The sequence below is a fragment of the Dermacentor variabilis genome, chromosome 3, assembly GCF_050947875.1.
Source record: "Dermacentor variabilis isolate Ectoservices chromosome 3, ASM5094787v1, whole genome shotgun sequence".
NCBI lineage: Eukaryota > Metazoa > Arthropoda > Arachnida > Ixodida > Ixodidae > Dermacentor > Dermacentor variabilis.
Genome location: NC_134570.1, coordinates 217,716,048 through 217,731,011, shown reverse-complemented (window position 1 = coordinate 217,731,011; position 14,964 = coordinate 217,716,048). Strand labels below are relative to the sequence as shown.

Genomic DNA, 14,964 nt, shown 5'->3' with positions numbered 1-14,964 from the left:
TAGCAGTGTTATAGGCAAACGTTACGTAAGGGAGTATCTCGTCCCATGTCTTGTGCTGTACGTCTACGTACATAGACAGCATGTCAGTTATCGTTTTGTTCAGTCGTCCGGTCAAGCCGTTTGTCTGTGGATGATAGGCAGTTGTCCTTCGATGGGTTGTGCAGCTGAGTTTAAAAACGTCTTCAATGAGCTGTGCTGTAAAGGCTTTGCCTCGGTCTGTGATGACGTGTGATGGGGCGCCATGCCATAAGACGATGCTCTGTATGAAAAACTGGGCAACCTCGGAAGCTGTGCTTTGAGGCAGCGCCTTTGTCTCAGCATACCGCGTTAAATAGCCCTTAGCGACGATTGTCTACCTGTTGCCAGAAGATGACAGTGAAAACGGGCCTGCAAGATCCATGCCGACCTGGTCGAAAGGTTTGGCAGGTGGGTCAATTGGATTCAGCAATCCCACAGGCTTCACAGCTGGCGACTTTTGGCGCTGGCATTCACGGCAGGCTTGGATGTACCGCTTAACACACTCGGCGAGTTTCGGCCAGTAGTAGGATTTGTGCACTCTATCAAGCGTTCGCGTAAAACCCAAATGGCCAGACGGAGGCTCGTCATGACAGGCGAACAAATCTTCAGCACGGACATCTGCTGGAACGACCAAAAGGTAGGTCTTGGTGGCAGCGGAGTTCTTCTAGTACAAGACGCCATGTCGTAAACAAAAAGACGACAATCCTCGAGCAATATGCTGGGGTATTGATGGACTTCGTCCATCCAGATGTTCGAATATAGGCCGTAGTGCGTCGTCTGCGCGCTGCCGTGTGGACAAATCAGTAACACTTACGGCCCCAAGGAAAGCGCCGTCGTCCTCAATGTCGTGGTCGGTAGTGTCGATAGGGGCGCGCGAGAGTGCGTGAGCGTCTTCGTGTATGCGGCCAGACTTGTACACGATGGTCACGTCGTACTCCTGCAAACGTAGACTCCACCGTGCCAATCGTCCAGAAGGGTTCCGGAGATATTCAAGCCAGCATAACGAGTGATGATCAGTTACAACTTTGAATGGGCGGCCGTAAAGGTAAGGTCGAAATTTGGCCAGCCCCCATACGACGGCAAGACATTCTTCTTTTTTTTACGTGGTGGCGTAGTTGGTTTCTGCCCGCGATAGTGCGCGACTTGTGTAGGTGATCACTCTTTCAATACCTTCCTGCTGTTGTACAAGCACCGCACCAAGACCAACGTTACTGGCGTCTGTATGAACTTCCGTGTCCGCCTCCTCGTCAAAGTGGGCCAAAACTGGTGCTGACACCAGACGCTGTCAAAGCTCAGTGAAAGCAGTCTCTTGCTCTGAGGACCAGACGATTGATACATCGTCCCTCGTGAGGCGAGTCAGAGGCTCCGCCATCTTCGAAAAAGTTCCGATGAACCGCCGGCAGTATGCGCAAAGGCCCAGGAAGCGTCGGACACCTTTCTTGTCGGTCGGAGTTGGAAACGAGGCTACAGCGGCAGTTTTCGCGGGATCAGGGCTAATGCTTTCCGCACTGACCACGTACCCGAGAAACATCAGCTCCTTGTAGCCGAAATGACACTTCTGAGGCTTAAGGGTGAGGTTAGCCGATCGGATGGCTTCGAGAACTTGCTACAGTCGTTTCAGGTGGTTGTCAAATGTCGCCGAAAAAACAACCACGTCGTCAAGGTAGACGAGACAGCTTTGCCACTTCATACCAGCGAGAACGGTGTCCATCACTCACTGGAAAGTTGCTGGTGCCGAACAGAGACTGAAAGGAAGTACTCTGAATTCGTAAAGGCCATCTGGAGTGACGAAAGCAGTTTTTTCGCGGTCTCGTTCATCGACCTTGATTTGCCAGTAACCGCTCTTTAGATCAAGAGACGAAAAATACCTAGCTCGCTGCAACCTGTCTAAAAAGTCATCGATACGTGGTAGTGGGTACACATCCTTCTTGGTAACATCGTTGAGGCGTCGATAATCAACACAGAAACGAAGCATTCCGTCTTTTTTCTTGACTAGAACGACTGAGGAGGACCACGGACTTTGCGAAGGCTGAATGACACCATCATCTGGCATCTCCTTGACTTGGGCTTGAATTGCCTCACATTCTTTCGGCGAGACACGATAAGGCTGTTGTTTGATGCAACGTGCGTCGGCGGATGTCGTTATTCGGTGCTTCGTGATGGGCGTTTGGCCCACTTTAGTAGCCTGAGCGAAGCACGTGCGGAATTCGTTCAAGAGTTCCCGCAGTGCGCTCTTTTGGTCGTCCGTAAGCTCGGAGTTTACACTGATGTCTCTGAGTGAACCGTCGTGTGTGTCCACCTCAGAAGCAAAGCACTCGACGATGTCAGTTGATGGCTCGGCATAGGCGATGGCAGTGCCACGAAAAATGGGCCGATGCTCAAAGGTAAAGTTGGTAACGAGGACTGTTGTCTGGCTTTCACGAAGTTCCACAAGGCTTCGCGCTACAAAAATACCTTGTGCCAGCAACATAGAAATGTTGCCTTCGACAATGGCTTCACCGTATTGTAGTTTGTCGGACTTGACCGGAACCATAACACTCGCACGCGGCAGTATCGTGATGCTCTTGTCCGAAACGCGAAGTGCGGATCTGTGTCCAATGGCGTCGGTCTGTGTTGCCCTTTGTGTCGAGAAAGTGATGCAGCGCTCGCGGAGGTCAATAATGGTGCCATATTCCCGGAGAAAGTCCATCCCAAGGATTAAATCGCGGGAACACTCACGTAGAACCAGACAAGTGGCGAGAAAAGCAGCACCGCGAATTTCTACTTTGGTCGTGCATAGGCCGAGCGGTGTGACGACGTGGCCACCTGCCGTAAGAACTGGCGCCCCGTTCCAGGGCAACGTAACTTTTTTTCAGAATGCTCGCCAGTTTTCCACTAAGAATAGAGCAATCGGCACCGGTATCTACAAGTGCACTCACTTCTTTACCGTCGATCAACACAGGTATGTCCAGTGAAATCTTGTTCGCGGGAACTGGTTCTGCCGTCATTGTGTTTTCGTTATTCTGCAGTCGGCACGATACGAGGTCTTGAGCGCGTCGAGTATCAGCGGCCCCGCCTCGGAAGGTCGCTGACGTCAGTTTACCCGGCGTGGACTTGGGGATTGCCCTTGCATCGTCCTCGAGGTGGTATCACGAGCAGGGAAATATCGCCGCGGTGAGGGTGAGCGTGACTGCCGCTGCGATGGGCCCGGCCTGCACTGCTGTTCGAGGAATTCTGCATGTCGGGTGGCCTTTGGCCGAGCCTTGGTCGAGGTGAATCGACAAAAAAACCTCGCAGTCTGAGTCGTCGGTAGGGGCACTCCCGATACACATGACCAGCTTCGCCGCAGTAGTAGCACGGCGGTCGTCGATCGGGTGCTCGCCAAACCTCTGATTTCCTTGCGGGTGTTCGGCAATCATCGAAATACGGCAGCAGAGTTGTTGGAGCGGCTTGCGCCGATTGCAACGCGACTGGCGGCGCCACATAAGTAGGTGTGAAAGCTTGGACGGGGCTCAGTAATGTTTCTGAATGCGTCTTGCGCCGGGATTCGCTTGGCAGAGGTGGTGCTTCACTGATGGAAAGAGATGCCTGCAGTGCCTGCTGTACTTCGTTGCGTACGACGCTGGCGAGGGAGCTGACTGGAGGTGGCGACGTACCGTGGTGCTTCTGCAGCTCGTCGCGAACCACTGAGCGAATCAGCTCGCAAAGCAAGGCGACGTAGCACCCGAAGCCTACCGGCGTATCTGTAGTACAAGCGGCATTTACTTGTCGGTTGTACAAGTTCGACCGTTGCTGAAGGGTTTTTTCCATTGCAGTGGCTTCGATGAGGAACTCTGCAGCAGTCTTGGGAGTATTCCGTACAAGACCGCCAAAGAGCTGCTCCTTTACGCCTCTCATCACATGATGCACCTTCTTCTCTTCTGACATGCTCAAATCGGCACACTGAAATCGAAAGCAAGCCATTGTGACACAAGGATGCCAATCAGGAGCCACTACATCCCGGCATTCCCATGCCGCCTCGCAGCACCAGTTTTCCTTCTCATTGTGTGAAACTGTACACATGCATGTTCACAACACAGGAAGCCAGAACACAACAACCTTTAGCACCCACCTTGAGCACCAGTAAGCGGGCCATGGAGAAAGTATGCTCTTCCTGCCTTGGGTCCTGGTAGTGGGCCTGGAAGCACAGGAAGTCCAGCTCCTAGAAGGCATCACATTCACTGTCCCAGTGATCTCCTCGCAGTCAACTATATCCTATGCCCACTTAGCATCTCTACCACTGCTTTACGAGATTACACAAGATGCTCAATTTCCAGCCCTGTAAAGCATACTTCCAGCTCTTTCAAGGAGCACAGTGTAATGTGTACTCGAGAGACTTGCATGACAACATGCTGAGCACTCACCTTGTACAGCTGCGCTTCTCGATTGAGCAGGGGTGACACGAGTGCCTCGGTGGTCGCCTGCTGCAACTCCTCCGTGCGCCCACTACTGTGAAGTGCCAGGCACAGCTGCGCATTGCGTGGAATCAGCAGCTCGCCTTGCTTCAAACATACTGCTAACACATGTGTTATACACATTCAGCTGGCAAAGCTGTGCCTAAGGGGGCACATTGAATTGAGCGTGGTACATTCCAAAAAATACCATCCTTAAAACAATTTTTGAAAAGGTTGTAAATGTAAAAGAAAAAAGGTTAATGTTCACATACTTTTCTTTCAGTGCACATGGAGCAAGAAAAGAGCATGACATCATAAGTTAGCACTCTCCCTGTAGCCGTTCTTGTCTCCCGTGCCTTCAAAGCCAACATGTGTCCTCCAAGTCTCCCCCTTGCTGAGCCCAGTACAGTTGCATAGCAGCAAATTTTAGCAGATGCGTACTTGTTCAAGTGCTTTCCCAACTTATGTGTTCCTTCCGATATGCTGGTGCAGCTCTGATACACTTATTCTGTTGCAAGTATGGCAGTCGCACATTGCTGTGTTGTCTTTCTTTGGGAGAGTGTGTCGAGTGTGAGAAGCCACCGTGTTGGGCCAACTTTCTTTGCTTCATTACGAGGACTACACTGCGCACGCGCACAGGAAGTGATGACGCATGGCGCAGCCATCATCACACAAGCTGCGTCTCCCATGGGGTGTCACCTCGTGCATGGGCCAGCGTGCACGCAGCAGGTGGGACTGGGGTTATGCAGCCTGACAAACCTCTAATTGTGTGGAAGCACAGCAGGGAAACTATTTATAGGGTTTATTCACAAGATGATAGCAAGCACTGGCCGACGTGGAAAGCAGCCAACGTCAAGCAAGGCACGCCGTGGTCATCAAATCAGGCAGTGGCCGCTTGTGGGTACGTCCCACTAAATCCAAAAGTCGACATCATCGTCTTCAGAGTACCACGTAGCAATATTTTGGCATCAACGCGATACAGCGCATGTAATTAACATAAAATCAGTTTACACAACCAGCAAAATATAGCATGAACAAACAACAGCAAAATCAATAGGCAAAATATACTATTTCATATAAGAATAAAACTGTTAATAATAATAATTGAAATAATGTATACATTTGACGTAGTTCGGGATACTTGCAATCAGAAACACAAGATTTGCTAGTATGATAGTTGTTAAGAAACAAAGGCAATGGAAATCGCAGACAATGCTTGCTAGAATTCAGGTGAGATGTATGTAAAACCCAAGACTCACCATATCTTGGGCATATTTTGCTCTCAGTGTGCCAGAGATTGCAGTGAGAAGAGTAGTGGAGCAGCCGAGTTGGCACAGCTGTTAATGGCTTCAGGGGTTGTGCTAAGCTGACCCATCTTACTAGGATTATGTTACTAGGAATATGTATATCATGAGAAGCCAACAAACACTGACACCAAGGACAACATAGGGGAAATTACTTGTGCTTAATAAATGGAATGAAGAAACGATAAATTAATGGAAATTAAAGTGGATGAAAAAACAACTTGCCTGCGGCAAGTTGTTTAGCCGCAGGCAAGTTGTACCACAGGCTGTTGCCGCAGGCGACAAGGACGTTCCACGTCCACTGCCAAGGTCTGTGAGTGGTGGCGCTGGCTAACACTCCCAGGGGTCTACTAGTACACATAAATACCCAAGAAAGTGGATGGGGAAACAGCGCCACGGTAGCTCAATTGGTAGAGCATCGCACGCGAAATGCGAAGGTTGTGGGTTCGGTTCCCTCCTGCGGCAAGTTGTTTTTTCATTCACTTTAATTTCCATTAATTTATTGTTTCTTCATTCCATTTAATAAGCACAAGTAATTTCCCCTATGTTGTCCTTGGTGTCAGTGTTTGTTGGCTTCTCATGATATGACTAATAAAAATCGGGGCCCTCGGTTAACCCCCTTTCTTCCCCTTTAGGAATATGTAGGAATACTAGGAATATATGCAAATCGTGCACTTGTCATATGCAGGAAAAGGAGGTAAAAGGGAAAAAATAGTTGGGCTGAATGCAATGCAATAGTCGCGAAGCGAAAAATAAAATGCACAAAAACAAGAAAAAAATGTGTGTTTTTGTTGTCAAGCGCCCAATTCATATTTAAAACAGCGCCAAAAAACACAGGCAAGGGAAAACACAGGGCGAGCGCTGACTGCCAACAACACGTTTATTGAAGCCTGCGCAAATGTATACAATTCGCAACGGGCAGAAAGAGTGAAAGAAGAAAGGGAAGGCGAGTCATTGAGTTCGTCCAGGTGTTTGAAAAATACGGGAGCATTTATCAAGGTTTGATGTTCACAAGGGAATTGCCTGAAAAAGGCCAAATCCGCTTCCTTGACCTTGCACTACACCTCCAGGAGGGGCACACGTGTTGGATGTATGCCCTGCATTCCAGAAAACACCTTCTCCCCTATACATCCAACCATTCTAAAGTGGTGAAGTGCTCCATTGCCCTAGGGGCCCTTAGAAATGCGGTCGTTCGCCCTTGCCCCCACTCGATGTCCTGCAGCTTCTCCAATCAAGTCCAGCGGCTTAAAGCAAGTGGCTATCCTGCACAACTGCTGTCATCCTTGACGGAAGTTTTATTGCAAGAGGTTCGTTCCTCCGAGAAACAGCGCGAAGCGGTTGATGACTTAACCAAGACTGTCGCGATCCTGTATATACATGGTGTGTCCCATCACATCGAGAAAGCCGCAAGCCAGGCCGGTGTAAAGGTGGTGTTTACTGCGCCTAACAAGTTGGGAAGGTTGTGCAAAAAAGGCAATGAAAGCCGGAGAACACCTGGACTCTGCAATAAGCAACATGTCGCCAAGCCTGTAGATTGCAGTACGAATGCAGTGTATTCATTACGTTCCCACCTCTTGCGGCTGCACATATAGGGCAAACAGGACGCTGTATCAATGAACATTTGCGTGAGCATGCGCACTGTGTCAAGATTAAGACTGGCAGTAGTCTGGCTGTTCCATGTGCAAAGTGTGGCTGTTCACCAATCTTAGACGACACACATGTGTTGAAAAGGTACAGCAATCAGATGGCCAGAGAAATCTATGACGCATTTTCAATGTGTCAGTTAGGAGCCACCTGTGTTAGTTCCCCTTCCATAGCTCTTTGCAATAAAGAACTTAAGTTCCTTAGAAGTTAATCAGTTTAGCCTGTGTCCACTACGTGTATGGTTACATTTATATTGTTTAATGTTATTGACGCATGCACAGCAGGAGTTGACCGACGATGACTCTCCTTCCCTTTCTTTTTTCACTCTCTTTATGCCCATTGCAAATTGTATACATTCGCGCAGGCTTCAATAAAGGTGTTGTTGGCAGTCAGCGCTCATCCTATGTTTTCCCTTATCCACGTTTTTTTGGCGCTGTTTTAAATATGAATGATCTGTACCAACTAGCTCTCACCCAAACCCTTCTGACTAAAATGCCTAACTCACAGTCCAAAAGGTTTATCAATGACTGGTTGATACAATGACACATACAGCTTTCGATAAACCTTTTGGACTGTGAATCACATATTTTACGTTCCGTTTGACAACGAAAGCATGCGACTGCTTCTTGTTTTTGTGTGTGTTTTTATGTGTTCTTTTTCTTTTTTCCACTTTGTAACGACTGTAGTGCATTCAGCCCAATTATTTTTTCCTTTAACCCCCTTTTCCTGCATATTACTAGCGTGCGGTTGCCATGGCGCATATATAAATGTGATCTTGATAAAATCTGTCAGGTGAAAGTCAGCCCTTTGTCCGTTATATTGTATCTTCCTTTCGTTTGGTTTCAGTTTATTGCTACCCCTGCAACCATGGAAGACATTCCAGACTATGTGCGTTTCCTCGTGTCTGTAGTTTAAATTTTACACTTTGCCGATATTTATATAGGTTATGTGTGCTAATTACCTGACACTTTCGAAAAAGATCAGCGCTTGGTGAGCCACGTGCTAATTAAAATTAATTTGGTGAAAATTAGAATATATTTTAGAATACTAAGCTATTGAACTAGTTGGCTTGACATTACCGTATTTACTTGCATAATGATCACACCCCTAAATTTTGTTGTCGAAATTCGATTTTTTTTTCTTTCCAGTGTAATGATCGCACCCTGAATTTGCCACAGCAATATGCTGTGTGCCAAGTCTAGCTAATGATGATAGCACTGACCAGGTGTCGAATGCTGTTGAATGCTACGCGAATGACTCTTCAAGACATACCAAGTGGTCTGCACACACCAAACAGATTCTTAAGCAGATGCCCTATTTCATTCCTTTCATCACTTTCCGCACTTCTATGAAAAAAAAAAAGCTACAATCAAACTTGCCTTGGTTTTATTATTTGTAGGCTTTATAACGGTTGTGGTCAACAACAACAAAAAAGGTGCTTTTCGATTCTTCTCGTCTGCACTCGTGGGCACGCAACAAATCGCGAGCGGCAACGATAGTAGCCACATTTACACTGATACGTTAGAAGTGTGCCCGTTTCATACGACGATACTTGTAACACATCTAAGATATTCGCCCAACCACAGTGGTAGCGCGCCGTATTAAGATAGTAGTGAAGACAAATGCCGCAGTTTCCGCAGCGTGCTCGCCATGGGTTTCTGTCACTGGCAGCTAAGTGCGCCTATCTCTGTTTCTGTCCCCTCAATGTGGACATGGCTATGCTATTGCCACAGACTTGCCGATATTAACGATATTATTCATTACTGATACGGAAGAAACTGTTTCAATGCGCGAATGTACTCACGAAAAGAAAGAAAAATCGCGTTCGGCGCGTTCGGCTTGCTCCGCCGGCCATCATTTTTGTTTTGGTGTCCCGCACTGTTACAGTGGCAGCCACCTGTTTGTTGACCTGTTGTCATCCTGCAGCAGATGTGGGATGAAAAAAAAAATTGTTTCTTTTCGTGGGAAATTTAACTCGCGTAATGATCGCACCCCTGAATTTGAGGCAATTTTTTTGACAAAAAAATGTTATCATTATGCGAGCAGATACGGCATATCTTGCCAAGGGGAGTGCGGAACTGTTGCAGAAAGAGGAGACCAAGATTAAGCCACTTGCAAATGTTGATGTTACTGTAACCCACACTAGTTTGTCACTTTGATGTAGTGCTAAATTTTAAATTTTTGCTCAAAATATTATGTCAGTGCGTGCGCAATAAAGCTCCCGGTGGTCTCAAAATAAACTCAGTTGCAAGTGAGCATCTTTCCTGTCTTGTGTCCTTTTTTCACAACAATTCTGCACTTCTCTTTGCAAGATATAGAATATGTTGCTGTTCTTTGTACAAGTTCACAATTTAAATACGAGTACAAAAGTAAATTATACAGAACTACTTTTATTCCTGAAGTTAGCCGATATGTAACGCGACCTACTGTGTCCATGATTTTGAGCTTGTTTTCCGATTGTCCTACTCATAAATTTTTCTCTTAATTTTGCTTGTTTTCATTTTTTATTTTGTGAGCATGACTGACTTACTTGCGGGCTCGCAACATGCCTTGGCACCATGCTCAGAAAGAACTGTTTCTTTATCACTGAAGCTCATGGAAGGTTGATGCATAACTCTGGAAAGGAAGGGGCCAAGGAAGTTTTGCAGCAGCTCTGGGAGCAGCAAATTTGGCACTATGGAGCAGGTTTGGAGCATGAATTGTCCATTTTGGAGCAGTAAATATGTGTTGGAGCCACTTGATAAAGGTCAAAATGAGTGAAATACAGGCAGATGCGCGAAAGGTGTTCTTTTTATTTGGATTTGCAGAACACTATTAAGTCATGGCAAAACAGTTCTGCGGAAGCCCGCTAGGCGAGCAAAATTCATGACAAGAAAAACGTATCCGCCTGACTGTAGCATGAAGCTACAAAGGCAACTCATACGGGTTTCTCATACATCCCCCCCCCCCCCATCTTAACTTGCTTACCGGGTGTGCGAACTAAATGTGGCCAAGAAAAAAAATAACCAAGGGCTTTCTGTGAACAGTGTCCGCTATACATTGATAGGCTACTGTTAATTCTAGTTGAGTTTTTGTTTTTATTGTGAACAAGCAAGTAACATTTAACCTTAAGGAGTTAACAATGAAGTACCAATGCAAAGGTTGTGGAATACATTGAGAAATGACCGATAACAGCATATATATAGCAACTTAGGTCTTGTGTGGTCCCTTTTTACAGACAAAAACAAAAAGCAAAAGAAAACAAGAAAACTCCTGCGAAATTATGAAAAAAAATCCATGTGACAATGTGTCCCCGCACCAGTAATAAAAGCCGTCTATGACAGAAACGTTGTCACCTAGCATGTTGAGTATATTACAAATGTTTACACCGATGCAGTCTTGCATCTGTTTGAAAGTGAACCATTAGAATATTGCGCTACTTCACGTTTGACAAGGACCGAATATTGGTGCCAAAAAGCGCGGACTCTCGTTCTCAGTGCCCTGGTTTGACGAGGTTTGCATAAAGATCGATGCAATCCTTGGTGCACAGAAGCAGTGTCACAGCCATGGCATTTTTCTAAAAAAATTGATCTGTTTATTACACGGCCTTTCCTTTTCCTTCAAAAAGGTCTTCAAGAATCCAAGGTTGCTTTGAATGCTGTTATTGGTAATTTCTCAACGTCATAAAATTTTCTAGCAGAGGTACTCCACAGGGTTGGGTTCTCTCACCCACCCTGTCCAATGTGGCAATGGACAGGGTGGGGTAATTTTGAATAACAACAGGTTTGTTATATCCATATAAAGGAAAACTTTTGCTTAACTACAGTGACACTTTAGAAGCATAGACTACTACAGAAATTTCAAGAGGAATTGTGATCACTTTATCTTTACATCCATTACTTTATCATAAGAAGGTCTGAGTGCACCAATAAAAACTGTGGGAGCAAATTAATATCATCGTGTTCTAGAACTGCATCATTCTCACAAGCTGTTTTTGCGCACTTTAGCTTGCTGTGCTTGGTTGATTACAGGCGGTACAGAAAAAGTTGCCAGTGTCCAGCTCCAAGATGCTGCCAGTAGATGTTGTCCTAGTCGAGAAGCGACGCCCCGTGTGCTGCACATGACTTGGCTGGGGTGTCCACAGCTTCGCGCCCTAACTACGTTTAAGTATCATGCTGGACAAGGGCCCCTTTAGGAGAGCAGCTTTAAAAGCTTGCCTAGGGCGGTCTGGACTACTTAGGCTGTACATAATCCAGTAGTATCAAGCCATGCTTGGCACCATAGTTGCAGTGTACTCGCAGGCATGGGAAATGAGTGGTTTTCAATGGGTGTTGAATGAGACTAGCTGGAGAACAGTTACAGGTCTTGCCATGGTCATCAAGAATCTCATAGAAGCTTTCATACAGAGGTTTCTGAGGCTTCAAGAAATTTGTGCAACAAAGTTAAAAAAAATCTGTCTACCATGCCACAATTTGCATCAAGAAAGGTGTAGTAATCAATGTTGCCAATTTAGTGGTTTTCCCCCTCAACTTCATGCTTTTTCTGTGCAGCCTAGCGGGAAAATTTATTCTCTTGTGGGCAGCAGTTCTTTTTCTTTGGTTTTCTTGTAATGGTAAATTTTTTTGGCGGCACAAAAAGTTGAATTTTTCGAGAATAATCGGTGCTTCCCCTCGTCCGGGACATGCCCATTTGGAAGCAAGAGGGGAATAAAATCATGATGCACAAACAGTGTGCTTTGTATTTCTGCCACCCTTACTGTACGGGCTGGTCTCCACAGGAGTGGCAAATGCTGCTTCCCTTACATGCTGCCCGAGCACGTTGTTCGCAACATTGGCTAGAATAAGGTCTATGGGGTCAGCCATGGCACCAGCCCAGCCATGCCAGCAAATGCAGAGGATGAGCACCCATACCAAGATGAAACAGAGGACGTTTTTCTTCAATTTTATTGACTACACGGTAGTTCAACCTGTTTTCTGGCTAGTAATTGTAGTTCAGAGAAGCATCTTTTTTTTTTTTAGTTTCGTTTTGCAACGTGTTTCCGCACTTCACAGTAGCACAACAAAGTGATTATTAATATTGAAAATTTATATCTTTATATTAGGAAAAGAAAGAAGCTTTTCTGCCCATTGCAACTGTTTTTCAACTGTGTTTCGTGTAGACACTACAAAAAAAAGTGTTGAACATGACTGGATTGTTGTCAGCATTTAGTGTGGTTTTAGTGGACTTTGGGAGCTCGTATCATGGGTTTTAGAGCTTTTTGGGTTCTCGACTTGCGTTTTTTTATTTCTGGTTGGCAACACTGTTAGTAATTGCCTGGCTAACACCGCTAACCATACAGACAGAGCAGGGGCTTGGCCGGTAAGGGGGGGGGGGGGGGAGGGCTTATGGGGCTTTAGCCTCCCCTCTGAAATTTTTTCGTGCTCTCCATGCACCGCTGACCAAGGCAACCCCCGGCTCCGGAAATCATTCTGAATTTTGTCTAGAATGTCTTTTTCATGCTCGAAAACACGCTTCACCACGCAAATTGCAAACTCGGGATGGATTTCGTGGCAACGCCCATGCACCGGGAGTCACATAACGCAAGCAGCCCCATCCGAGCACAATGTTTCAATGGTGTTTTGATGACAAACGGGCTCACCACGGCATCTCGCGGAGGCCGCGGAATCTACGGAGCACATGGATATCAATTTCGAAACTTTATGGGTATAAATCTTATAAACTTTTGATGTGAAAGGTGCATTGACATTTTCAAAGTAAGTGCACCCGAAGACCAGGAGTGGGCCGTCCAGCGGGCCAGGGCCGTTGCCGAGGATCTCGAAAGATTTTCCTCGGGCGATGGAACTCTGGCAGCCTAGCCCCGGGCACCAACATCAACAACCGTTGGACAAATAAAGTTTATTCCTATCCTATCCTAAGTAAGTGCTTTAGATTTTCAATTGCGGAACTTTATGGGCTTAATGCTGTTAAAACATTTGACGCCAAAGGTGCATTGACTTTTCTAAAGTCTTGCATTTGAACATACAATGGGACAAGCCAAATCAACACACTATTAGGCAAGTTGACAAAGCACGCAGCGAGGTCCGATGAGACGAAGCGTTGTGGTTGTTCATTTGTGCCGTCATGTCACATATTTTTTTTTCCACCTACGCCAAAGCATCCATGTTAAGACACGTTCTCATTACCTGCAAGATCCTCCAAAACGTTCAACCAGACTTAATCACTCCAAAACAATCTATCTTCCCCCAAGTCGTGTTAATGTTCACAAGCATTCCCTTTTTCCGTCGGCCATTTCCCAGTGGAACAAGTTAACTAACGATATTGTGTGTTGCAATAACATCGACTCTTTTATTAACTGCATTCAGTGTGTTGACTTGTAATTATTATTTTTTATTGCATCTATGTACCACTCCTGCACGGGCCGTGAAAGGCCTGCAGTATATTCAAATAAAAAAAAAATAATAAAGCCAGCCAAGGTAACTACGTTCTTATTTATTTTTCCTACTTTGACTTTTATTCGCGAGGACACATTGAGCATCTTCGCTACCCTACCTGCGGGCTGCTGGAGCTAGCCAGAGCACATACGTTTTTCTTGTGTTGCCCTGATCACTGCACGGTGCACTTCGCTGCGCGTTCGGTTTGCTCTGGCCGAGTGGATTTTCACCTGGCAGAGTTTTAGACGCTTTCTGGCTAGCAGACGAGAAAAAGAAACAATGGTCGCTCGTCGCCATCACTGTGGGGACTCAATGGATTGCACTGCGTTCGCTTGAGGGCAACCTCTCCGGAAAGTCTCGGCTCGCTGGTGTAGGATACCGAGCAGTATGCGTATGGTTCTCCGTGGACCAAGCGTCTCACATTTTTTTCGATATTCCTTCGGTAGCCACATTAAGTGCGCAAAGTAGGCATTCAATTGTGGCCAACATATGTTCTTTGGGGTTTTTTTTATATTTCGATGCCCCCGCTCCACAAAAGGAAAAAAATATATTGTTGCGGCGCAGCGAATTCTTGCATGGTGAAAGTTTGATTTTGTTACTTCTTCCTTTGCGGAAAGTAATGGGCCACGGGACACTTCAGTTGCCGGATAGTCTTATTATATTATTGCGATAGCAATTACATGGACACTCCAAGCGCATTCCTGCCGTCACTTTCGCCCTCATATTTCGTATAAAATCCAAGGGTGATAACATCGTTACCATGCGCCGCATGCTGTATGTGCGAGTGAATGCGTGCGGGAAGGGGGGGGTGGGGCTGGAATGGGTGAGCCGACGATGGTGACTCAGTCTTGTGTGCGCAAGGGAGAAAAGCGGGGAGCAAGCGCGCCGCCTTCTGTCACGCGCGATACATCGGGGGGAGTGGATGGAATCGGGGCGGGATCTAGGGTTCTGTGAATCTGTGATTGCGCAACATGTTTATTTGCCTTGTTTGACCCATTACATACCGTGGCTTTTTCTTAGATACGTACATTTATTGGACACTTATGCGTATATTTAAATATCTTGTTGGGAGATTTTTGTGTATACATGCAGTGAACTTTACTTCCAGTGACACTTTTTCGCCCTTTATCAAGCTCTATGATCGCATTTGTATCTTGAAAGAGCATAGGTTAGGGC

General features: G+C 46.3%; 1 protein-coding gene and 1 long non-coding RNA gene across 4 annotated transcripts in view; one reads left to right on the top strand and one right to left on the bottom strand.

Annotated features, from left to right (window-relative positions):
- The window catches only part of LOC142576640 (general transcription factor 3C polypeptide 3-like), a 255,854-nt gene that overhangs the window by 30,891 nt on the left and 209,999 nt on the right, over window positions 1-14,964 (bottom strand). For 2 of the 3 annotated variants that reach the window (XM_075686856.1, XM_075686854.1), the window contains exons 16-17: window positions 4,401-4,505; window positions 4,109-4,198 (exon numbers count right to left, since the gene is read on the bottom strand). In XM_075686856.1, the coding sequence (XP_075542971.1) occupies window positions 4,109-4,198; window positions 4,401-4,505 (195 nt within the window). The remainder of the gene's footprint in view (window positions 1-4,108; window positions 4,199-4,400; window positions 4,506-14,964) is intronic. The other variant, XM_075686857.1, reaches the window with a different exon arrangement.
- LOC142576641 (uncharacterized) overlaps window positions 10,050-14,964 on the top strand; it is a 149,529-nt gene continuing 144,614 nt past the window's right edge. The window contains exon 1 of the long non-coding RNA XR_012826904.1: window positions 10,050-10,063. This is a non-coding gene — a long non-coding RNA (uncharacterized LOC142576641). The remainder of the gene's footprint in view (window positions 10,064-14,964) is intronic.